The sequence below is a fragment of the Lissotriton vulgaris genome, chromosome 12 (assembly GCF_964263255.1).
Source record: "Lissotriton vulgaris chromosome 12, aLisVul1.2, whole genome shotgun sequence".
In the NCBI taxonomy this organism is placed as follows: domain Eukaryota; kingdom Metazoa; phylum Chordata; class Amphibia; order Caudata; family Salamandridae; genus Lissotriton; species Lissotriton vulgaris.
The window spans coordinates 298,138,435-298,164,990 of record NC_141700.1 but is presented as its reverse complement, the minus strand read 5'-3'; the positions used below and the strand labels follow the sequence as shown (position 1 = coordinate 298,164,990).

At 44.9% G+C, this 26,556-nt stretch overlaps 1 protein-coding gene across 1 annotated transcript in view; it reads right to left on the bottom strand.

The window, feature by feature from the left end:
- Positions 1-26,556, bottom strand: part of LOC147674007 (uncharacterized) — a 640,165-nt gene that overhangs the window by 75,104 nt on the left and 538,505 nt on the right. Inside the window, exon 17 of the mRNA XM_086945549.1 lies at positions 16,259-16,468. Coding sequence (XP_086801675.1) covers positions 16,259-16,468 — 210 coding nt within the window. The remainder of the gene's footprint in view (positions 1-16,258; positions 16,469-26,556) is intronic.

Here is a 26,556-nt window from a genome sequence, read left to right as displayed (position 1 = left end):
GTTTGTAAGTACTTATGTATTAATGTCAATTCGCCCAAAGGGAATTATTCTTTGACTTGCGTCTAGGATGGGTCTGCCCGGTGGTGAATAGGGAGATCTACATGTAGATGGGAGGTAGGAGTTGCACCTCGGACCTGAATAGGGCTGTGCCTTCCCTCCACAATGCTGGCTCCGCCCCTGTGGTGCATCTGAGCACCTAGCCCTCACCTGACAATGGAGAAAGGAGCTGAGCACAACAAAGTGCTTCAAAGCTCCCCAAACCAGTTGCATCTGGTTTCCCCCCCAGTCCTGTGCTGTGTCACAAAGGGAAAATGTAATATAAATATAGGGGCTGTGTCCCAATGAATTTGTTCAGTTCTGTTCCTGATCCTGATGGAGGGGGTGGGGCTTGCTGCTGCTGGGGCCCAGGATGGACCGCCATGGGGGCTGCCTCTTTGCTGGAAGGCCCTGTGTGCTGGCCCCTGGGCCCAGCTCTTCCCCTGGAGCCTCTCCTGGATCTTTGCCTGCTACTGGAGCTGTGGCTCCTTGTGAGTACCCTGCTTTCTTTTGCTGGGAAGATGGCTTTGTTTTGAGGGGGAGTACTCAGGTTGCTCCCTTGGAGCACCGTGCTGCCTGAAGGGATAGAGAGGGAATCCCCACCGGAGGGATTCGCCCATGATGATGCGATAGCGGGAGCCTACCCCACTTTTTCTTGTAATTACACGGATTTGCGGGTGCCCACCCCGCGTTCTGCTGATGCTTTTACTCTGGGGGCGGGTGTCCGGGCGATACCCACCCTGCATACTGGCACCCTTTTGTTTGATGGAGCTGGTGCCCACCCCGCGTTTGGCCACTGTGAATCACCACCGCGGCCAGGCCAGAAGTCAGGCAGCGTCATGCCTGGCGTGGTGCTGGACTTCAGCCTTCCTCAGGAAGCCCGCGCCCATGGAGCTGCCGAGAGGAGAAGTCATCGGCTCAGGCCCCAACGGGGCTCCCTTGAGCTGCTGCGAGCCTCTGGTAAAGAGGGAAGATAGCAGAGGCCGAGCGGGGCTCCCGTGAGAGGAGAGAAGCCCCACAGGCCTTCCCCAGATGCCAGGGATCCTCGCCGGCAAAGAGCCTCGCGTTCATTGGTGCCTGGCAGAGGCACCTGGTCAGAGCGGCCCCGTTTGTGCAGCGGACCGCTCTAACATGGTGATATTTTTTAAAGGGCCACCAGGGGGTCCTGAGGTCCTGTGGGCCTGTGCTGCCCATATTGGGCATTTCTCTCCAGCTGCCCCACTTTGCAGCGGTCAGCTGCAACGATGGAGCATAATTATCTTCAGAGCCCGTGCGTGGCTCCAACGCTTGGGCAGAATTATTTTAGAGCCCTGTGTGGCTCCAACAAGGGCAATATTAGAGCCCCAGCAACACCCAGAGGGCACAGTTGTGCCAGGGCCCATTTGTGCTATTCTCAGCGATGCTGCACAAGCTCAGGCAGCTGCAACGTTCCTTCCTATCTTTTCAAAAGGCATGGATATACCAAGGTTATGGCCTCTATTCTCTAGGATGCGGAACTCTGGCGATTTGAAAATCTGTCCCCATTAGTCCTCCCCAAAACAGATTTGTGAGAGGTCTAATTGGCCTTCCCCAAAGTACTCCGCTCACATCCTTATATTTTGATCTAGGGTGTAAAACCCTGGCAGAGGTTGCTAGATTTAGACCATCAGCCTACTGGAGAAGACTAAGGTCCTCTCCGGAGCTAGCCCACTATGCCCAAGCACTCAAAGACATTAGAGATCCCAACACCTCTCACAAGATTAGCTGGTTACAGCGGTTGAAAAGCTCCTTAGTGAACATGGGCATGAGGCACCTGTGGGAAGACCTGGTGAATAACATGTTTCCCCTCAAAAAAGCTTTTAAAACACAATAGCCTATCGACAAAAAAAAACCTTTAAAGAAGCATACCGGGCAATGATTAGAACTGGCAATTTGTGTTCTTTTAGCTTATCATCTCTGACCAGTATCTTCCTGGTGCATAAGTCGGAACCTTTGTATGAAGACTTCTGGGACATCATAACAAAGCCTACTGTCAGGAAACGTTTCTTTCAGTTTCGAAAAGGTACATTACTGATCAAAGATTTCACCAAAATCTGGCACCACTCCCAAGACAGTAAATGTACCTACTGCCAGAATGTGGACGAGACAATTGCTCACATCTTATTTGTATGTCCAGCATATAGTTCCCCACGGAGCAAATTACTTAAACCAATCTGCTCGAATATGGGCACCAGGTCGAGTGCTACTGCATTGCGAATACTGAAGACAAGCACTCAGGAGGCAATCATGATCGCCCTTGCAAAAGTTTTAGGTTGGGTGTGGAGAATCCGACATAAGGTCGAAAGCAGGTAGACAGCGGCAGTGATTATTTGCTCCCTTCCATTCAATTTTTTTCAATTTCAAATATCTTTATTCGATTGTAAACCTTACAATCATAAAAGCACAATTCATAAACATACAGTTAAAAACAATCCAGCTATTACATTTATGGGACAAATATTTCTTTAGACAATATGAAAGACAGAAGTAACAGGCAGAATAAACACTTTTTAAAAAATATATAAATAGTTACAGTACAATAAAAAGGTTAAAAATACCTAACGGCATTAGCAGCATAATTATCCCTCCATACTTTTCCTGAAGGTAATTGCTAGTTTCAGAAAACTACAAACAAATAAAGTGCAATCGGATTTCAAAAGTTGAAGGTAATAAAGTGCTGGCTATATCTGTGCAAAATTCAGTTTTTTGAGGCAAGGTTTTAAATATAGCCTCCGAGGTATTATGTAATAAGGGCAGGTAAATAAAAAGTGTGCCAGATCTTGCGGAGACTTTCCGTTGCAGCCGCAAGCTGGCAACACCTCACCCCGATGGGCCCCACTTGGTACCACCAGTAAGAGAAGAAACAGATCCCTTCCATTCTGCTTCTTTCGCTCTGTCATGTATTATATCCCTCAGCCAGTATTGGGACCCTAGCAAATAGTATGATTAGTTTTAAATGGTTTTAGAATTTAGGTGTAAAGAAAGGTAATTTATTTTAACCATTGTCAATGGCCAGTACTGATTTCAAACCTTTTAAAAAAATGTATAAGTTATATTTTAACTAAATACAAGCTTGTTTGATTTTTATCAAGTATTACCAATTGTCATGAACTGTTATTGTTAAGATTTGGTGATTATGTATGTACTTTTTTGGCGATATTATCTATTTATTGTCTTTTATGATCAGTATGGTCCAAACAAAGACTTAATAAATCCAATAGTGTTTAGCACATTTTGTATCAACGGACCCCACAAACCACACTCATTTTAAAAATGTCAATAGGGACACCATCAACCACAGGTGTCTTTCCATTTACACTTTTTTCTAAGGCCGATGTGACTTCATCTAAGGTAATAGGGTCCAAATCAAAATTGATAAATCCACTCTTAGGGTTGTACTAAGCTTTCAATTTTTACAGCACTACTATCTTTAAAATAGGGGGGTTTATCGTTTTCCAAAAAAGGGAAGAGTCCCTAGTCTTAGCTGTCTGTGTAAGCTTCTCCCATACTTCACTTAGAATCTCCCTCTTTCTTCTTGCCATTGTCTGTTTATATGTCATCCTCCAATTTTTGATCTGTTCATTATCTTTTGGTCTAATTTTCAAAGCCTTCTTTTATAGGTGATTTGCCTCAGTACATTCTGAGTCAAACCAACTATCTTTTTCTTTTTGTTCTTATTCTTAGTTTGTTTTTAGACCCTGGGAAATCGCGCAGTTATTTTACAGAAAGCCCCAATTATCTCTTCATTTGTTGATTTCCCCTTTTTACATTATTCTATATGATTTTTACAATCAATCAATAGTCTTTCTACAAAATCAGTCTGGTTTATCCTGGACCATTTGATCGATATGCCATTTTCTCCTTGAGGAGTTTTTATGCTTGGTGCTAAGCACGGTCCTCCACAAAGACTATCATTTATTCTGACAGTTAAGAATACTGGGTTATGGTCGCTTAGACAGGTTTTTTCAACCTCAATTTTTACTATCTGATTCTGACCGTGGGCCGAGATTAATATGTGATCGATTATGGAGCAGTGGCCTTGCCCTTCAAAAGTTGGTAACTCCACTTGTACCTCAAGTAGTGTCTGATCCACTACTTCCAAATTATATCCCAGTCACTCTCTATCACACAACCATCACTTTAGACTCATGACTGCTAAAAAGGAAGAAAAAAGAACAAGAATTAGTATGAAGGAAGAAACAACAAAAAGTTGTAGGGGAGGGGGAAGCCAGCCTGTGTTGTTCTAGTGCCCATCCTGCACATGCAACGTGTAGCCCAGAGACTCATCATCAAACACACATTTGTATGCTGGTCATCATGTGTGCTCCACTGCGGGAGCTAAACCCATGGTACCCCCATGCCAACAACCAGCAGCAAACTCATGTAGTCGATTATTTCTCCAATTATTAAGGGGTCAGAAGTTTGGCAGGTTTCTTCTACATCACCCATACTAGTGCCAGAGTTAAAGGGGGTGACTTCCTCCACAGCGCTCTAGCCACTTCAGGTTCAGCCTGTAGCAGTGTTGAATCCACTCAAAGCAGTCACCTCCTCTCACCTACTGAGTCTCGTCACTCCTGGTCCAAGGAACCCTCTCGCTATACCACCATTTGCTGGGAGGAACGAGAGGCACGGCTGCTCTGTTGTGCCTGTCTACATGCCTTTCGTGAGCTGTGTGCATCCAGGGGCTGCCCATACATCCCCCTCAAGAACAGAGTCCGTCTATCACCCCGCACCTCCATCCAATCCCAGGCAGCTTCCGGGGTAGTGAAAAAATGAGTATGCTTTCCAGTTTGGCAGGGTAAAGGAGCATGTACTGGAGGTCCATCGCCCTCGACTTCTGTTTCACTTCACCAAAGGACGCTCTCTGTTGTTATACCAAACGCATGTAGTCTGGGAACATACGGATGGTATGATTGTCAAAAGTGGAGTCGCCGGCCTGCCATGCTTCTTCAAGGATTAAGTTGTTACTATACTTTAGGATCCTGGCAATAAGTGTGCGAGGCAGTGCTCCCACCGGGGGTGCCGGCACAAGGGCATGATGAGCATGTTCTATCACAAAAAGGGAGGATAAAACAGCTGAAGGGAATGCAGCCTTAATCCAGTTTTTGAGAAAAAGTTCAGGAGTCTTACCTTCCACTCCCTCTGGGAACCCAACAATTCAAAGATTGCATCTCTGGGAAAGGCCCTCTGCATATTCTGCTCTGCACTCAAGAGCCGCCGCTTTGGCAGAAAGATCAGTGAAAGCCGCCTTCAGAGTAAAGACCTCGCCATGCAGTTCAGACACATTTTGTTCAGTAGCTAGGGAGGATGTCAACTTGCAAAAGTCCAATCTCCAGGGGAGACAACGTTTACAACGCAGTCGTTACATCGCAGTTCCTTTACAATGCGGTCGTCTCAATGAGCGCGTTGTTAGAATGCGATGCCTTTACAACGCAAGCCATTAGATCAACAAGCTGCAGGGGGCGCTCTAACCTAAGGAATAGTATAATTTACTATTCCAACACCTTCCCTACAGTTACTCAGGCTGGAGTTGGAATTGTAAATTATACTATTTCTTAGTCCAGCGCGCCCCCTACAGAAAGTCGATCTAATGACTTGCGTTGTAAAGGTATTGTGTTCCAACAACATGGTTGTTGTAACGACCGCATTGTAACGGAACGCAATGTAATAGCATGCGATGTAACATGCTATATTCCAGGTAGAATCCATATGCGTGCTCTCAAATTTCATGGGAGATTTACATGAAGGATCCGTCCTCAGTATCCACCGCCTGCACCTAATACTGGTCAAATTTAGTCTGCTGTGCCACCTCTGTAGTGTGAAGAATAGTTGACAGTACAGCAGATTTGTAGCGTGTGGGCACTTCAAACCTCCTAGCACTAGGCCTGGCGGGTGCTGGATGTGGCCCCTGTGAACCTACTTAAAGAGAGTGGACCCGGATCAGCCACAATCCATCTCAGTGGTCTGCCGGGGAGCGACTATTCAAATCATCAGGGGGCAGTCCTGAGGCAGTGCAAGAGAGCCAGGGGGAAGGGAGCAGGCCATACCCCAGCGAACCACGTGCAGTACTACCAGGTAAGTAAGGGGCCAATTTTCCACCTGGTCTGTAGCAGCAATGGGCAACTCCACTGCACCCAGGAGTTTATTTTGTAAAGCAAGGTGGGGGGGGGGCAGTTCTGCCCGGGGCACCACACGAGAGGAGGCCGACAGCAACTACAAATGCCCCAAAAGATGCCTCAGTTCGGTTATTGCTGGCAACAGGCTCATGGGTCACTCAGTGTGGGACTGGTGGTCTGCACCTCCAGTGTCAATGGCCCGCCATCATTGCAGTAACAGCCGTTGTCTCCGGTAGGGCTACCGGAAGCCATCTAGGAACCCCCAAGCTCGATGTCCCAGTGGCCTCCTACTAGAGGCCCTAAGCCCGAAATGTCCTTCACGCCGACAATGTTCAGAGGGCCAGTGACTGCACATGAAGGAGCCCCCTGCAGACCACCGACCCGAGGTCCGTAGAGCATTGGAGTGAGACGGAAGTGTACTCCATGCCAGCACCATCACAGCACCCAGTAGTGTCTGTAATAAGGCCTCCCCTCACTCTTCTCATGGGTCCAGGGGTGCCAGGCGCTTCTCACCTCTTCAGGAACCGCTGTCACAGTGGTTTCTCTCAATGGCTTTTGAAGTTTGGAGCAGGGATTCGTCATGTTGATGAAGATCTGCACCAAACTGTTTTCTATTTATTTTCAAAAATAAAATACAATAGCAGGATTTTCTTTTTGAAAATAAAAATAAAATGCTCGCCTGACAATGGAAGTCGTCCCCGTGGCGAGGGGGGCATTTAGCAGTTTTCACTTTTACTGACAGTGATGGGGAGTAAGAAACTGCTAGGGTTTTTGTTGCAGGTCTAGGCTTTCCACACAGTCCTTCTCCCTCCACTGTTATTGGTTCATTGTATGACGCACATTGGAATGTTGGTATCTGTATTTATGTGACGTCGGCAATCTGTCACGGCTTGACTCCACACTTTCCGCACAGCTGTGTTTTCCCTTTCCTCTCGCAAGCTCGTTACTAGTAAATAAATACTTAAGCAAACAGTCAGTTTACTGTGATTTATTGAACGTTTTATCACAACATACATGGCGACGAGTTCGGGATGCGAATTTGAGTGACGGGCTTGCGCAGGGATTCTTTTCGGAGCCGCTGTGCCAAGTCTTCAAGGCAAGTGCTTATATTTCGATTTGTTTATAAGTATTCGGAAAAATATATGAATTCAATTTTTCCATTATTTCTCAGATTAACTGCATATTCTCGAGCATGATGCTTCTCACGTCGTGTTTATGGGCTGACGAAGTGCGCTCAAAGCGGCAATTCTAGTTGGTGTTAAGCTTCCATAAAGAAACTTAAAGGCAAGTTACGTATTTCATTATTTCGTGGCAGAAATTGACATCGTGTAATATTGGATTTCGTATGTCTTCACAGCGAGTAACTGGATTCTGTTGAAAAATGCAGAAGCTGTTGACAGTTTTTTCCAACTGTCATTCTTCGGTCTTCACAGCTGCGAGTCAGTTAAACTGTAATTTTCAGTCTCCTCAGCTGCGCTTCAGCCGGTGATCCTAGCTTTCACATCATGACGTCATCGACGTGGCTTACGTGACTCCATTTTGTTTCCATTTTCCTCACAGAGACACACACGGAAGTTATATACAAAGTGCTCAACTTACTATCTTCAGTTTTGTTTTTTTAAACAGGCATTGTTTAATTAATCTGCCAAAATGTATTTATTTATAAAAAAAGAGACTTCCGAACTAAAGCAGGAAGTTATGTCCAGTGAGTCAAATTTCAACGCTCCGGCAACTTTCCTTAATGAACCTGGTAAACCAATTATGAAGTGGCGCAATTGGTACAGGGCATTTGAAAACTATTTAATTGCCATAAATGGTAAGAAATTTGATGCTGAAAGGAAGACAGCTATTCTTGTTGGACTTTTAGGTGTGGCAGGGCAAGAAATGTTATATAGTCTGCCAGATTATGAACTAGAACCTGGCCAATTTATTCCTTCGGATGAATTTCAAGAAGCTGTCAAAAAGCTTGAAAGGCAATTTGACGAGGAAGAAAATATTATGGTGGGCAGACACCGATTTGTGATGAGAAAGCAAACTGAAAATGAGAAGGTTGAGGAGTACATAGCAAGCTTAAGAGTTATCAAGATAGAGTAGATGAGTACATACGTGATCAGTTGGTGTTCCACTGTTATGAACGGAAAATCCAAGAACGGCTTTTAGCGTGCAAAAGACCTACTCTTTCTGAAGCAATTGACATTGCCAAAGGTATTGAAAGATCATTAGAAGGTTCAAGGGAAATAGCAGGAGCTTCAAGTAATAATTCCAATGTATATTTTGTAAATGACAAAAAGAAAAAAGAAAATTATTCGAACAAGAAAATTAAGAGCGAATACGAATGTTAACACATCTCAATTTATATGTTTTAGATGTGGTTCTCGCAAACACAAGGCTGATTCTTTGAGTTGCCCAGCAACTGAGAAGAAATGTACAAGATGCCAAAAGGTAGGGCACTTTGCGGGTGTATGTGGTACATTTGGCCAAAAACGTTTTATACCTACAAAAGTAAGTAGTGTAGAAGATTTCAATGAGAGTATGTGTTCTAGCATTGTGTTGACCATTGAAGACGAGTACAAAAATATCAAAGGCCCATTGGGGTTGGCCAATGTGGGTGAGGTCCAACCTCACATTATGGCTGACTCCGGTTCGCCAATTAAAATAATTTCTGACAAAAAGTTTCTTCAACATTGGCCGCACGCTAATTTGCTTAAGTCTGATGTTAACCCAAAAGCTTTTGGGGAATTTGACATCAATGTTTTTGGGTACTTTGAAGATATCCTAAACATTTAAAATAGATGTGTTTTTGTGAAGCTAGAAGAGAGTTTAATCATGGCCATAACCAATCATGAACCAATAGAGGGGATATTGTTGGAAATAGAGCTAAATAAAGCAGAGGCAGGGGAAACCTTGGCACGGAAGGCGGCGGGAAAGTTCCTGGTGAAAAAAGAAAAATGTTATGAATATAACGAAAGGGAAGCTCACCTACTGGCAAATTCGGACTAGACAAAGCTTAGCAGCAGGCGAAATAAAGGAAATAAAAGATGGCACAGGTAAGACAGTAAACAAGGTGGAAGAGGTGCAGGAGGTCTTTAGGAAATTTTATGAAAATCTTTACGAACAGAGCCAAAACAGCACTGATTTTGAGATCACGGAATATTTAGCAGAGATACCACATGCAATGTTAAGTACTGAGGGGAAAGAGAAGCTAGACCTCCCTGTAACTTTACAGGAAGTACGCGAGGCTGCGTTTAATCTTCCATCGGGGAAAGCTACAGGGCCGGCAGAATTTTATAGGACTTTTTGGGATACAGTGGGGGAGGACATGCTGGCGACCTTTAGGCAGGCACAGTTAGGTAAGTCAGTACCACACTCCTGGGCAAGGGCAGACATCATAGTGATTCTAAAAAAAGGATAAACCACCGCTAGAACCAGGGTCTTACAGGCCAATCACCCTTTTAATGCGGACGCAAACATTTTTTTTAAATCGCTTGCTCAAAGATTGAGCCGGGTCATTGAAGGTATAGTCAGCACCTCGCAACATGGGTTCATCCCAGGGAAAGGGACCACCCAGCATACAAGGCAAATGATCACTATCTTGGATGCCGCAGAGGTTGCAGGAGACCCTGTCGCGGCTATATTTCTCGATGCGGAGAAGGCCTTCGACGGGGTCTCCTGGGACTATCTGTGGAAGGTTATGAAGTGGTTTGGGATAGGAGGGGGATACATTAAAGTGATTCAGGCCCTATATGAAGGGCCGACTGCAAGGATAAGAATTAATAAAAGTTACACAAAGGCAGTACAGATAAGACGCGGGACTAGACAGGGCTGCCCAGCCTCGCCCCTGCTCTTCGCTTTATGTCTGGATCCTATGCTAAGGAGACTAGCTAGTAATAACAACATTCCCCCGGTCAGGCTGCATGAAATTGAGTACAAACTATTCGCCTATGTGGATGATGTGGCTATTATAATACCGAATCCAGGGAGGGCAATAGCTGAAATAGAACAGGAGGTAGTGAATTTTGGGGCAGTATCAGGATACCTGATTAACAAAGTGAAGACCCAGATAGGGCAAAATAGCTATACAATACACCAGGACGCTAGAGTGGTGCCCGAAGCAACATATCTAGGGATAAGAGTGACCGCCGATCTAGACAGATTAGTGGGGCTAAATATGGAACCATTATTAGAAAAAGTAAAGAGAAATACTGAAAGGATTCATAACCTACACTTGACTCTAATGGGCCGCATAAATGTGATCAAGATGATAACATTCCCGAAATTCTTGTACATATTTAGGGCTATACCACTTTTCTTTGACCATGCATGGTTTAGTAAACTAGAAGTAATACTCAATTGGCTTATCTGGGCACAAGGGAAGACCAGGAGAGCTTCTCGGTTTATGACACTGCCCAGGGAAAAGGGGGGCCCCAGATTTTAGACTCTATTACTGGGCCGCGGCCCTGCAGTACTTTCAAGGGTTGATAGGTGGAGGGGGAAGCAAGCAAAGGGGTGACAGACCTGGCTTCACGAATGTATACAGGGCACTGGTGGGGGGGGAGGCTGAGAATGGTTTATTAAATACGATTGATTATAGCTACTTCAAACACACCAGGTTTAAGACCTTAAGAGCGGCATATAATATCTGGAAGGCAGCCGCAAAAAAGCTCGGAATAGGTAGATACAATAGATATATTCGACTACACACAAGTCATTCACTCCCAGGGGATATTTTTAGGGATTCAGTTATGAAGGAGTGGGATAATAAAGGGATTAAGAAGGTAGGGGATTTATTGGATATGGAGGGGAGGATTTTACAATTCCAGGAACTACAGGAAAAATTTGAGATATCTGATAATAGCTTCTTTAAGTATTTACAGGTAAGAAGCTACTTTGCAAACAAACAGGGAGGTTTGATAGGGTTTGGCCATTGCAGAATAATGGATTACATAGAAAGGAGCAACCACTGTACAATTAGGCAACTGTACGCAGAGCTTTATGTATTAAAAAATGACGATAGGGAAAAACACGCTAGTAAGTGGGTGGAGAAAGTGGGGTCTTGCCCTAAGGGATTACAGATATCTTTAGATTTGGGGCGTACAGTTTTATGCTCAGTGACGCTACAAGCACAGTACTACAAAACACTGTATTCTCTTTACCACACTCCTGCTAGAATTGCATAGTGGTGGGGGTCACAGGATTAACTTGCCCGAGATGCGATTTAAGTAATGCGGATATTGTCCACATGTTTGCGCAGTGTCCACAACTGCATTCATTAAAGGTGGCAATTGAGACATTTTTGGAAGGATTGTTAGGGATTAGAACAAAAATGGCAAATGAACTAAAAATGCTGGGGGTGATGGCAGGGTTAGAGGGCCTCCCCACAGAATTTTTGTTTATGGAAGCTGCAGTATATCGGATTGGTATTGCGAGGGCATGGTTTGACAGGGCACCACCGACATTCCAAACATGGTTAGCAAGATTACTCTCTACGTACAATCTGGAAAAGGCACTATATGACAGGAAGGGCAGAAGGGCGAGAACATTGGGGAGGAAGATATGGCAACCCATAGATCAGTGGAAAAAAGGGCAGGATAGTGGGGGGATCTCCACTGCTGGGTCCGGGGATGAAGCCATAGCTAATGCAAGAAATTGAAATGAAATTGTTTGTGTTATTGTGTATTTTGATTATTTGTGCTGTAATATGTATTGGAATACTTGGAAAAAAGTAAAAAAACTTAATAAAAAGAATATAAAAAAATAAAACAAATAGATGTGTGAAGACTAAAATATATGTCGCTGAATGCAGCAGGGACATTGTGGGATGGAGAGATCTGGCGAAATTAAAGATAATTTTGAAGCCCGGTGCAGAAGACCCCATAGTACTTGATGAGGGCTTTATACCAAGTATTGACGTTTCTTTAATTACATGCAAAAACGAAAGTATCTCCACTATTTTAAGTAAATATGAATCACTATTTGAGGATCGGATAGGATGTGTAAAAGGTTTTGTACATAAGATTTTACTTAAAAAGGACGCTGTGCCTGTTAGACACAAAGTTAGGTCTCTACCTTTAACAGTCAAAAGTGATTTGAAACTATTACTAGACAAACTTGTCAGTGAAGAAATTATTGAACCAGCAGATTCTGCTGAATGGATTTCGGGGATTGTTTTGATAAAAAATAAAAGTGGTAAATTTCGTTTGTGCGCTGATCTAAGGTCACTCAACAAAAACATTTTGGTAGATTGTTTTCCTCTTCCCAGGATTCAGGAAATTCTAGCTGCTACGGCAGGTTCTAAATATTTTTCACTTATCAATCTCAGATCAGCGTACCACCAGGTCAAACTTGACGACTAATCTAAAGAATTGACCACGTTTATCACTCCCCTTGGAGCATTCAGATATACACTATTACCTTTTGGTTTGGCGTCTTCAGCCAGCGTCTTCCAAAAGTTAATGGAAAATATGTTTGGGGAAATGGTAGGCGCGCAGAATTTTCAGGATGACATTCTCATCCATGCAGAGCCGGTAAGGGAACACAATGCTATTTTGGATTCAGTGCTTGGTAAGTTTCAAGAGAGGGGTATGACTGTATCTAAGAGCAAATGAGAATTTCTGAAAACCGAATTGGAGTATTTGGGCCATGTTCCTAGCCATGAAGGTATCGAACCGAAAATGAATTTAGTTAGGGCAATTTCTGATGCTCCCAAACCTGAAGATAGAGATTCATTGAGGTCATTTTTAGGACTCAGCGAATATTATTCTAGATTTATAGAAAATTATGCCAATTTAGTTGAGCTCTTTTACGCAAAGGTCAACAATTTACATGGGATGTTCACCATGATGACTCATTTTCAGAAATTAAAAAGTCTATTGTAAATGCACCCACTTTGAAACCTTTTGATGCTAAAGGTGCCAACATGATTACTGTAGATGCCAGCTCAGTGGGCTTAGGTGCGGTTTTTACCGAGAAGGTCAATAAGTTGGTTCACTCTGTAGCTTTCATTTCACGAAAATTGACCGAGGCTGAGAAAAACTACAGTACTATTGAGAGGGGAGCTCTCGCATGTGTTTGGGCGGTGGATAAACTTAAAATGTATTTGTGGGGAAAAGAGTTTGAATTGGTAATTGACCACAAGCCTCTCACTTTCATGTTCGATGGGTATGGGAGAGGCAATGGAAAGGCTTCGGCCAGGTTGGTGAGGTTACTTGCTAAATTGCAAGAATACAATTTCTCTATAAAGCATATTTCAGTTAAGGACAACATCTGTGCAGATTTTCTTTCTAGGTTGCCCACTGAGAATGTTGAGGTTCAGAATGAGGATGAAACGGAGTGTGTAGTCTCATCTATAGCTAGCTTTCAGAAGACTGACAATGCAATTTTGGAAAAAGAATGGTTGGAAGCCATAGATTCTGATGCGGTGTTAATAAAAGTTAAAAATTTCATGTCTAACAATTGGCCCCCTGTTCGCAATTTGTCTTCAGAATTTAAAATTTTCTTTCAAGTGTCTGATGAGTTAAGTGTTGTTGAAGGGTTTCTTATGAGGGGTGACTTATTGGTTCCCCCATATAAACTTAGAAACAGATTGATAGCTACTGCTCATAATACTCACTTAGGTGCTACCATGACTAAGAAAAGACTAAAGGAACTGTATTGGTGGCCCCAAATGGACCTTGATGTAAATTTGTTTGTAGAGAGATGCATTGTATGTATCATATCTGATAAACACTGGAAGCCCAGAGTTCAAGAGATGCAACTTGTATCAATTCCTAATACTGCGTGGTATAAAATTGCTATTGACATGGCCGGACCATTTCAGATTTTGGAGCGAGAATCTAGATTCCTCATTGTTGTTAGTGACTACTACAGCAAATGGATATACCATAAGTTTGTCCAAACAATTGACTCGGATTCCGTCATTCACTTTTTGAACAATTGTTTCTCCAGTGAAGGAAGCCCACGCATACTTGTATCGGATAACGGGAAACAGCTTACTTCTAAAAAATGACTAACTTTTTGGAAATGCATGGCATTTGCCAGGAGAAAACTCCATTGTATTCACCAAAGTCTAATGGGCAAATTGAAAGAGTGAATCACTTCATAAAAGACGGCATCCAATTAGCATTGGCTTCAAAACTTCCTGTAAAGAAATTCATTCAGGAGAGAGTATTTGCTTACAATTCAACTCCCACCAGTGTGACAGGGTTTTCCCTGTTTTTTTTAATGAGGGGAAGAAGATGTGATAGTGACATTGTTCTGAAAATTGAGGGGTTTGAGTCATACTTACCTGATACAGTGTTCATAAATGATGATCAACTTCAGGTCAAGCAAAAGATAGTTGATTGCCAAGTTAAAGCCAAGGCTTATCACGACAAGGTACACAAGGCTATTAACAAAGAGTTCTGCAAGGGAGAGTGGGCGCTTATTAAAAGACACGATGGTCAACTTAAGGGGGAGTCTAAGTACTATGACCCCGAAGAAATTGTCAATGTCTCAGAAAGTGCCATTTGTCTCAGACAGATGGGGTGGCTCAATAAGAGTGTGCTATAAGGTTAACAAAAAATCAAGTTGATTTGTGATTCAAGGGTGTCATTGGATAGGGAATTTTGATGGGTCAATACTTATTCAGGCGAAGTTGATCGTGATTTACATGTTCTTGGTGAAAATGCTGGCGGTAAACATGTTGAGGTTAGCAAGGAGTGTGTGCTGAGTTACTCTGGCAGAAATTCTGTTACCAACGTTGAGGAAGAGTGTGGTGATGACATTGCAGGCGAAGGTCAATTTGTCACTTATGATGATTCTGGGTCTGAATTCATTGCACCTAATTTAGTTAAATAAAATGACACACAATGCCATGGAGGTTGGAAAGGAACTTGTACCAGGTATGGCAGAATATCTAGGTTACCTGTGGGCCTCAAAGATTACAAATTACAGTGAGTCTAATTTACCTCATGTTTGCAAGGGAAAAAGGGAGATGTTGCAGGTCTAGTCTTTCCACACAGTCCCTCTCCCTCCACTGTTATTGGTTCATTGTATGACGCACATTGGAATGTTGGTATCTGTATTCATGTGACGTCGGCAACCTGTCAGGGCTTGACTCCACACCTTCCGCACAGCTGTGTTTTCCCTTTCCTCTCGCAAGCTCGTTACTAGTAAATGAATACTTAAGCAAACAGTCAGATTACTGCAATTTATTGAACGTTTTATCACAACAGTTTTCCTGGCAGTGATGGGGTTTGAAAACAGACCTCAAATTCTGCTCATCTAAATTAGGTGGGCGGAATTAGAGGTCTGCCTTTGAGAGCCCGTAGTCGACAGGGCCATTGGGAATGTTTAGTCATGATAGGGACAGAGTAGTCTCTGCTGTGATTAAACCAAAGTTCTGCCTGCATCTAAATTTGTCAGGTGGACCAGTATGTTGGTGGAAAGCATATGATGTAGCCGTCAGGCCCTAAATCTCTTTTACAGCTTTTAATTATCTATATCATTTTTATAAGGACACTATTAAATTACATTATCTGTACTTGGTTTCTCCCCTCTTCATTAAAAAAAAAATAATAATTTGCTGGCTCGGCTAGCTCTAAATGTGATATAACACTTCCTGTTCCTCCAAAGATTATGTGCCGTGGAAGGAGATGGAAAAAGGTTTGGCAACTCATTGAGTTACCAGCTTCACAAAAGGGCGAACCACACCTAGCACCTCTGTCAGTAAATTGTCAACACAAAATGTAGATAAAAGTCATGCTGCACAAAGTACATCTGCAAATGGCTAATGAATGGAAAGTACTATGCTTTACTAGAGAGACTGTCCAGGAAATATAGGGCGAATGAGGGAAACTCCAATAGAAGGGAAATGGAATAGTAGATGAAGAGTAATGACAAAAAGTTGCAATGTCTGTTCCAATTCGCTGGAATGTAAAAAAAGAAAAATGAGATTAAACTCTGTTGTGTGCAGCGCAAGATGGCAGTTCCTGTCTTAATCTCTATGTAATTCCTTATCATATGATAGCTGTGAAGCCTACCAAGCTGCTCCAAACACAATGAAAGAAGTGAAAGAGAACTGTTGGAATGAAAACATTTTGTCTACATACCTGATTGTTTTCTGGTGTGTTGTTTTTAAAGCTCGGCTCTGAAGTCTCACTTTGTTCATAGAAACAATGTGCATTTTCTTCCTCAGACTCTGTATAGCTTTGTGCTTCCTCGTATTTCCCTACAACGTTGAACTCTTCCTCTTGGTCATGGAGGTTGGCCTGGGAGTCAGACTTTGGTAAAGCAGCCTGGATGAGGGTTTCCGAGCCATCCTTTTGCAAGAGGGAGAAACAAGAGACATCTTGAGACAGAAAAGTGCCAATCAGTGTAAAACTCACCTCATCACAGTTCTGGGAGTGTGAGTGTAGGGTTACGTAAGGAAACACTGATCAGGACTCCAAACCATTGTTTTATATTAGACCAAATATTTATTATTTCATTTCTCCAAGAACATGAACACCTAACCTTTCACATTATAGTCATGTTTGTAATCCTCAGTCGTAGCCTACAAAAGTTGATGTGACAGACCAAAAAGGAAGAACAAAGGCAGGAATCCAGTATGATGAGAGCTCAGTGCAATAAGGATCAGAGTGAGGAAATATAAAGAAGTGCCATGCCATTGTCCAGCTCTCCTTGACAGTCCTTCTTAAAGCATGTATCACTCAGAGGACACCAATTCCAACGCAAAAACCAGAAGCATTAACCATTGACTCAGGCACAGAAACTGTCATCATAAACTCTTAAACTAATACTATCATAGGACCATTTTACAGGCCACCAGCATCACCAACAAACCATAAAATACCATTAGATGGAAGTACAAAGCAAAAAACTAAGAAACAGAAAACAATAGCATACATACAAACATCTGGCATTCAGAACACCTGACATCCAGACATCCGGAATTGCTGAGAATTCCCATTCTAATTTCATACAAAATATGCGCTCTTAAACAATACATTATCCAATGAACAGCATTTCTACTTATAACTTATCATTGCAGTTTAATATGTAAGATTGCCAGAAACACCTCTTGCTCCCTTATCTATACAAACTCTTTTCTATACAAGTCCCTCATCTATACAACCTCTGTGCGGTACTTTGGAAAGGCAACATTTGCCTCATGAATCCCAACTGGTGGAAAAAAGTTTCTTACCTTGTTTACAACTGTGCAAAGCAATCTTCTTAAGTTTTTTTCTATAGTGACATAAAATAATTACCTTTAAACATTAGGGAGTGTTAGGCTTGGCATCTATGGCATGGTTTCCCCAGCCATTTTTCCCTCCACCGCCTGTATTTTTGATGCTGTGCTGGTTTTCGTTTGGCTTAGATGCTTTGGGCACTTTACTACTGCTGATCAGTGTCAAAGTGCAAGTGCTCCCTGTGTAGATTACAATTGGTTCTCCCTGATTGGCATATTTGATTTACTAGTAAGTCCCAGTAAAGTTCACTGAGTCTGCCAGGGCCTGTAAATCGCATGCTACTACTGGACCTGCAGCACTGATTATGCCACCCACATGAGTAGCCCTGAAAAGGTATCTCAGACCAGCCACCGTAGTGTCTATGTGCAGTGTGTGTCTTGTCGACCTGGAAGTGCACCCACTTGCCAGGTCCTAAAATTCCCTTGTCTTACATGTAAGACACCCCTATGGTAGGCCCAAAGTACCCCCATGGGCAGGGTGCAGTGTATGTGAAAGGTAGGACATGTACTGGTGTGTGTGAAATGTCTTGATAGTGAAATACAGCCAATTTTGTTTTTCACTATTACAAGGTTATCTGTCCTATGGGATAGAATGGGAAATACTTTGTAACATCTTACAAGTATTACCTCCCATTGGGACAAGATGGAGAAATAAAGTTTAGGCTCTCTGAACTCAGAATTTAATAACGCATCTTTTAGTAAAGATGGTTTTTAAATTGTGTGCTTGAAAATGTCACTTTTAGAAAGTGACATTTCTTATGGTTGGTGACGGAGCTGATCGCAGTAAGAGCACTTCGGAATTTCTACTTTTCTTTATTTTTGTGTTGCGGTGTGTTCACGAATTCCCCAACATTTACACTTTTTTCACGTTACTGGTTGGCATGACCCGTTGCACACATATTTGTTTTATGTTTGGTATAAAATTATCCAAGTGATTACTGTATATAAATTTGTTTCTTGAGTGCATTACGGCTGCAATTTATCATTACTTTTAGAAAGTAGGCATTTCTTGTCAAACCATTCTATGTGCCTCTGCCTTCTTGTTGACAATAGATAAAGATACTTTATTTTGGTGGGTGTGGCCAACAGCCGACATTGATGACCACTTACTGAATAGTCTCCAAGGCTCGTCACAGTAAATACCCAGCAATTCAGCAACTATCCGAGCACCGAAGGTGTTTGACGCCTAAGGAAGACGGTTAGAGGTGGCTTCCAGGGCGTCCCCCGCTAGAAGCTGACAAACAGCAGCAACAGGAGGGCGGAGGACGTGGCGACCTGGTGGAGCCGCGGCCTCAGTTGCACTGGTTGCTTGGAGCCCCACTGGGCAGTGTTGCCCCCTCCTGTAGCTAACACCGCCGACTGGGGCTCCTATGAGGGGGCTCAGGGACAGACCTCTGGTCCCCTCCTTCATTGTGAGAGAGAGGTGTGGAGACTTGATTGGGTGCCGCAAAGACAGCATTGAGACGCTACATCCTGTTGGCCACAGACATCACGGCTGGAGATTGCTCTGCCTGCAGAGGACCTGATGGGTGGCACTTCCCTCCCCCCTTGACCCAGCATAGTCAGTAGGCATTGACCGAGGGAGTATCAGGGAGAGGTTGACTGGCCCTCCTGTCTGTAGGATGATTGAAGTACAGCCATACCTCTCATAGGCCTGAGAAGAGAGTGGGTCCTGGGGTGGCAGTTGTGCGGTGAGGCAGTGGCCCGCAAAAGGACTGGCTCCTACCAATTTTCTCCAAGGGGTGCTACCCTGCAACTACACACAGCATCACCAAGGGGTGGTGACCACGTGGGCGGCCAGGGGAAGAAATCTTTGTCCCCCAGAGCTGCAGCGAAGCTGCAATGTCTAAGCATCAGCCCTGAAGCTGTGGAAGCAACAACCTGACCTGCTTGAGTTGGTTGGAAAAGACTTTGGAGCCACATGGTGTAGCAGGGTTGGCCTCAGAGGCCTCAAAGGTGGGCGGGAGCCTGGGGGGGGGGTTGGCGGGTGCCCACCCAAAGAAACCTGAGAGGACTGGCATCTCACGACCCCCAAAGGGCACCAGAGAGTACGATTTGACAAGCACAAATCCTTCTGGACGGGGTGTGCCCATCGCGTTCCGTATGCCCCAGCGCACCTGGAAGCTCGATGATGAAATGTTTGGCCCAGATGCCATATCTATATGGTTAACAACAAAGTTCGGGAACCGCTCGAGTAGTGAGTAGTGGTGGTGCGGTGGCCGGGAGGTGGCGAGGTGCAGTGATCCTGTTTCCTCTGCATCAAGGACATTACGCTGTCTAACCAGATTTCCAACACCACGACCAAGTGCTTCATTCCAACAGAATGACAGGTGGGAAAGACATGAAGGGGTCCCACCAAACAAAAGTAGCCACATGTGTCCATTCTAGGGGGCAGACAACTTGCCAGACTCTCAGGACCACTCAATCTCCGACACTCATGAAGAACCAGACAAGACCTCTGTCTCCTTACAGGACATCATGGCCCCAGTACAGGGAGTCCATACTGCCCTAGAAGTCCAGATAGACACAGTCACAACAGAAGTCTCTCTGATGTGTGTGAACCTGCGTAACTTGGGATCCCATGTTAAAGAAATCGAGGACTCAGTGTCCACCATAGGGCAAGAGACATGTAACCTTAAAACACATGTGAAGGACCTGGAGGCCTCTAATAAACTTCTAGATATAACTTGAAGACTATGAAGGAAGATCCGGGCACAAAAATGTCCAAATCTTGGGGGTCCCGCAGCGCTCCGAGGGACCAGCAGCGGATCTGTTTGTGGAGGACCTCGTCCGCCAGTATCTTCAACCCTGCAGACTTTCCAAACTCCATCTGTTGAGAGGGCGTACAGAGTGCTGGGGGGTCACCCCCATCCGGGGGCCCCACCACGAACGCTGCTCGCTAGGCTCTTTCACTATAGAGAGCACAATACAATTCTCCAAACGTCAAGTATAGCTCCATCTGTCCTATATGAAAATGTGCATATAACCTTCTTCCCAGAATTCACGCTAAAGGTCCAGTGACAAAGACAGAGTTTTGTTGAAGTCAAGTAGGCGTTGCGAGCAAAGGAAGTGAAATATTCAATGCTCTTCCCGGCAAGACTACGCATCGAATCAGAGGGAAAGATCTAGTTCTTTACCACCCAGAGGAGGCCAGGGAATGGCTGGAAGGCTGGCGATCCATCGGTGGCACCAAGAGAACCGCAGAAGGATCAAGGCAGTACAAGGACTACAAACTGAAAGAAAGCTCCCAGCACAAGGTGAAAACACAGCAAAGGCATAAAGACTGATGAGAGTGGTGGGAAGGATCCCGGGGTACTTCACGCCCTGTCGGAAAGAACACAGCATAGGTTCCACAGGAGACACAAAGGACTTGCAGGCTAGCCTGGGGGTGAGGGATCCTAGGGGGCTTCAGGGTGGACCAACATGATCTACGAAGGTCAGACTTTTAACTATTGTTTCAATGTGTGGTATCAACTATCTTGAACTTGGGGATGGGTGGTGGGCTGTGGGGATGGCCTACAAGCCCTAAAGTTTCAGATGTTGGGGGAGTGGGCAGTTCTATGTCTATCATGCAGGGAAGCAGGGAGGGGGTGAAAGGGCTTCTTTCATCCAGAATGTTTTTTCATATCTTTTTTTCTGGGGAATGTTATTGCATTACATGGCTGTTTATGTCTATGGGTAGAACCATCAGTTCTCTGTATAAATATTGGTTGACAGATTCGCAAGAGGCACAAAATAACAGTGTTGGTGATCCAGAAGTAGGGCTGTGGTAGGAGGAATATGACTTCCATAAAGGTAAATAACAACGGAAACAGACACAAATCTCCCCGAGCTCGGCATTTTGTCATGGAATGTGAATGGACTAGGGGACCAAATTAAAAGCGGGATAGTGTCACAGTACATCAAACGACATTCCCCAGACATTGTCTTATTGCAGGAGACACACCTCCTAGGAAATACATGCAAGGCACTTGATCGATGGGGATACAAAATGTCAGTTCATGCGGGGTGTACCTCTAGCTCCCGCAGGGTGGGTATCCTCCTTAAGAAGAGCTTCCCAATCACGATCCTAAAGACGTGGTCATACAGACAAGGCAGGTTTGCTGCACTAACAGGCGTTTGGGAGGGGGAACAGATTAATATAATATCAGCATATGTCCCCCTGGTCTCCATTCTGTCACACTCCTGGTCGCTCCTGCTCCAAGCACCAGATGGGAGGGTTTAATAGGGGGCGATTTCAACATGACATTGGACGCCAATCTGGACGACCACCACCCCAGACGGACTTACCCCTCAATCACTCAGTTAGAAAACTTTCTAATGGCGCTGGGGCTCATGAATGTCTGGAGGGCGCTCAACCTGTTCATACAACATTTCACCTTTAACTATGGGGTCCACTGTAGCAGGTCTTGTATTGACCTGCTCATCTCACCTGCCTCATCTCTCATGAAATTTAGAAAGGTGAAACATCTAGCGAGAGGAACATCAAACCATTCCGCCATGTGGGCAAGATACTGTGGGGTAGTCCAAGGGAAAAGGATGCAATTCCCATAAATCCATGGTTTTTAAAACTCCTAACCATATGAGAGGGACTTCAACAACAGACTATCCATTATTTCCAAGAAAACGAAAACTCAGTTACTTCTTCCCTAACACTCTGGGAAGCCTATAAGTTGGTGATCAGGGGACAGCCCCTGTCTCTGATGGTGTGACACAAAAGAGACAAAAATGTGACAGTGGAGAAGCTCAAACAAAACATGCTAATGCTAGAAAAACAAGTGGTACAACATACACAAGCAGACACACTAAATTGCATGTCACTGAAACAACAGGAATATGAATGAATGACTACGCACTTATATAGCGCATGGCTCGCCGGAGGCATCCCAGCGCATTAGGTAACTGAGTCATTTCCCAACAGCTCAGGAGAACAAGAATTTAACATTTTCCTGAACCTGAGATGGTTAACTTCCAGTCGGATGGAATCAGGGAGCTGGTTCCAGAGCTTTGCTGCCTGAAGAGAGAAGCGTCTGCTACCCATACGGGTTCTCTTGATCCTAGGGATCGTTAATAAATTCTTATTGTTTGGCCTTAAGGTTCGAGAGGTCTGATGAGGACAGAACATGGGTTGGATTAAGGCGGGTCCAGCATCAGACATCGCTTTGTGCATGATAGTCATAGCATTATACCGAATCCTCTGTTGCACTGGCAGCCAGTGTAGTTGGCGTAATGCTGGTTTAGCTGAGCTCTGCCGAGGGACGTCCAATAGCAGGCGGGCTGCACAATTTTGTACGGTCTGCAAGATCTTGATCGTTCCCTGAGGGGCCCCCAGATACACAGCATTCGCGTAGTCCAATCGCGATAGGATTAGGGCCTGTACCAGAATCCGCCTGGCTTCAAACGGGAGGAGCTTGAGAATTTTTCTTAATAATCTTATTGGGGAGTAGCAGGTGGCTGCCACCTTCCAGGCTTGCACCATGAAGTTAAGGGTTGGGTCAAGCCAGACACCCAGGCTCTAAATTTGCTTTTTGGGCGGAGGGGGCTGACCAAGACTACTAGGCTACAATGCATCCACTGAAGAAGGTGCATTGTGCCCGAGCATCATGACCTCAGTTTTAGTACCATTGAGCTTCAGGAAAGACTCATCCATCCACTCAAGGACATCACTGAGACATGAGGAAAGATTATTACAGGCTGAGCCCTGCCCAGAGAGAGAGATTACCAACTGTGTGTCATCGGCATAGGTGACCAGTTGCACCCGTCAGGGTAACACCACCTCAGCAAATGGCGTCATGTAGATGTTAAACATGGTGGGACTGAGGGATGATCCCTGGTGGACGCCACACTGAAGGGACATCTGAGTGGAGACTACCTCCTCCTCGTAAACAGAAAAAGTCCTGTCAGTGAGGAAGGAATGAAACCATTTCAATGCTGTACCCGAAACCCTTACATCACTAAGCCTTTGAATCATGATGGAATGATTGACACTGTCGAAGGCCGCGCTGAGGTCTAATAGTATAATAGCTGCGCAGCTTCCAGGATCAACAATCTTTCTAGCTGCTTCGACCATTGCAATAAGGGCGGTCTCTGTGCCCTGTTTACACCTAAAGCCCGTCTGGGTATGATGTAAGGACTTATTATTATTTTCCAGGAAAGCAGAGAGCAAGGTGTTCACGTGCTTGTCAGCCAGCTTGCTGATGGTCGGGAGCAAGGAGATGGGGCGATAATTTGTCCAGTCCTCCGGATTTAAATTAGTTTTTTTTAGGAGAGCCTTTACTCTCGCCTGCTTCCAAGAAGGAGGCACTAGCCCAGTAGCCAGAGAAGAGTTGATCACCTCCTGGATGAGTGGGGCAACCGTCTCTGATACCTTTTTTAGAATGGTAGGAGGAGCAGCATCGACCGGGGGCTAAGCATGGGCGTAAAATCCGTTCCGTTCGCGGAATTTGCAGATTTTCGGCAAATTCGCATTCCGTGAACTCTCGCGAATTTGCCGAAAATTCGCAAATTTGCACGCAGCAGATTTTTTTGCCTGGTGATACAATATTGCGGCGCGCGGCTTTCACTTACCGTCATTCACCGTTTGCAAAGTTGTTTTTCTCCATATTTTGTGTGTGCTGCGCCATTTTGGATCTTGCTGCGGGATTCCGCGGGAGTTTGGCGACCGCGATTACGTCATCGCGGCTTGCCACCTTGCACAGCACGCATCGCGAGAGCTCGCAATTGCGAACACGTAGATGCGGCGGGCAGCAACAATCTCGCACTCGCGAAATTGCAAAATTTGCAATTCTGCACAGGAAATCCACCAGCAAGCAGCATAAACCTTCTGAAAATGATGATTTTTATCAGAATAACTCCTCAGGTTGACATTTGCCTGCACTTTTTTTTGCAAGGAGTCCATTTTGGGGGGAGGGGGGGTGGGAGGAAGGAAGTGCCCCACAGTCTCCAACTTCCTGTTTCTGTCCAGCAGGCTCCTCCCAGTGCTTTCTACATGTGCTGGTCACTTTGATTTGGATCTTGACCTGGAAGGATTACTTTTTGTGGATGCTGCTGAATATTTGGATTTGAGACCTTTTTGACTTTCTTTGGATCACTTTTGGATTAGAAATTTCACAAGTAAGTTTGTTTGGGGCATTACAGTTGCTGCAACTAGCTGATTTTTGTGAGTTTTTCGATTTTTTTGGCTGCTGTTGGGGCCTTTTGCCCAGGGCTAGTGAGTGGTGCATTGATTGAGTCTTTCTGTGGGGTCTCTTTAATGTAAACATCATGGAGGGCATGGATGGCATTGGATTGTGGGGATTTTTGTGTGTTTTTTGATTTTTTGGGGTGTTGATGGGGACTGGCCATGTGGGTTGGAGCCATTTCGAGTGCTGGTACAGGCAGGCCCTGGCCATGTGCTGGGGAGCAAGGGGCCATTTTGAATGCAGACAGTGTTCTCAGGCCTGCACCCATTTTGCCTAGATTTCATCCATTATGCCCAGGGGTAGTGAGTGGTGCATGGGCCTAGTCTGTGGGGTGTCTTGACTTTAAATATCATTGAGGGCATGGATGGCATGGGATTGTGCTGATTTTTGTGTGTTTTTGATTTTTTGGCTGCTGTTGGGGCCTTTTGCCCAGGGCTAGTGAGTGGTGCATGGACTGAGTCTTTCTGTGGGGTCTCTTTAATGTAAACATCATGGATGGCATGGATGGCATTGGATTGTGGTGATTTTTGGGTGTTTTTCAATTTTTTGGGGTGTTGATGGGGACTGGCCATGTGGGTGGGGGCCATTTTGAGTGCAGGTACAGGCAGGCCCTGGCCATGTGCTGGAGGGCAAGGGGCCATTTTGAATGCAGGCAGTGTTCTCAGGCCTGCACCCATTTTGCCTAGCTTTCATCCATTATGCCCAGGGGTAGTGAGTGGTGCATGGGCCTAATCTTTCTGTGGGGTGTCTTGAATTTAAACATCATTGAGGGCATGGATGGCATGGGATTGTGCTGATTTTTGTGTGTTTTTCGATTTTTGTGGCTGCTGTTGGGGCCTTTTGCCCAGGGCTAGTGAGTGGTGCATGGACCGAGTCTTTCTGTGGGGTCTCTTTAATATAAACATCATGGAGGGCATGGATGGCATTGGATTGTGGTGATTTTTGTGTGTTTTTCGATTTTTTTGGGGTGTTGATGGGAACTGGCCATGTGGGTGTGGGCCATTTTGAGTGCTGGTACAGGCAGGCCCCGGCCATGTGCTGGGGGCAAGGGGCCATTTTGAATGCAGGCAGTGTTCTCAGGCTTGCACCCATTTTGCCTAGCTTTCATCCATTATGCCCAGGGGTAGTGAGAGGTGCATGGGCCTAGTCTTTCTGTGGGGTGTCTTGAATTTAAACATCAGTGAGGGCATGGATGGCATGGGATTGTGCTGATTTTTGTGTGTTTTTCGACTTTTTGGGGTGTGTAACTGATGTTCCTCTGTCTTCCAACGCTTTTAGGTGCACAAGAGAACCACCAGTGCCAGGAAGAAGTCCTGCAGCGGTGTGTGCAGCATAACGTCACGCGACGTCACTTGTGGTCACAGACAAGACAACTCTGCAACTCGTGCAACTGCCGCCTGCTGTTCTGACATCTGAAGAAGATGGCCCCAAAAAAAGTTCCCCGTTGCTCCTCTAGCAAGAAAGTTGCCAGTAAGGAGCAGAAGAAGAGGCAGCCAGTCTAGTCGTTCAATCACCATCGACCAGTGATGTTGGCTCATCGCAAGAAAGTAGCAGCATCCCTCAATCAACACAGGTTGTTGTAACTCATCTGACGAGTGTTCAACAACCACAGCCGCAACAACAACCACATGTGGAGAAGTGTGGCTCACTGGTTAGAGGAGGCAGACCCTGATGCAGAGGTCAGACCCGGGACCAGGGTTCAATTCCCGACGCGGCAGGGTCTTGAGCTCAAAATGTCCACGGACTCGATAATTCTCGCCTCGGTGCCTACTTGAATCATGCGTACACACTCTGCAACTCTGGGCAATAGCTTGCTTAATCTCCACTACAGCCCCACTGCGATGGGATGCCTGGTCTTCACCTTGGGGATGCCCGGTAGGGGTTATCTCACAGGGAAAAGCCAGGACGGGTTCCCAAAGCAAGCGCTAAGAGACCTGTGGGTGATTTGGCGCTATATAAATCGAAATTAACATAACAT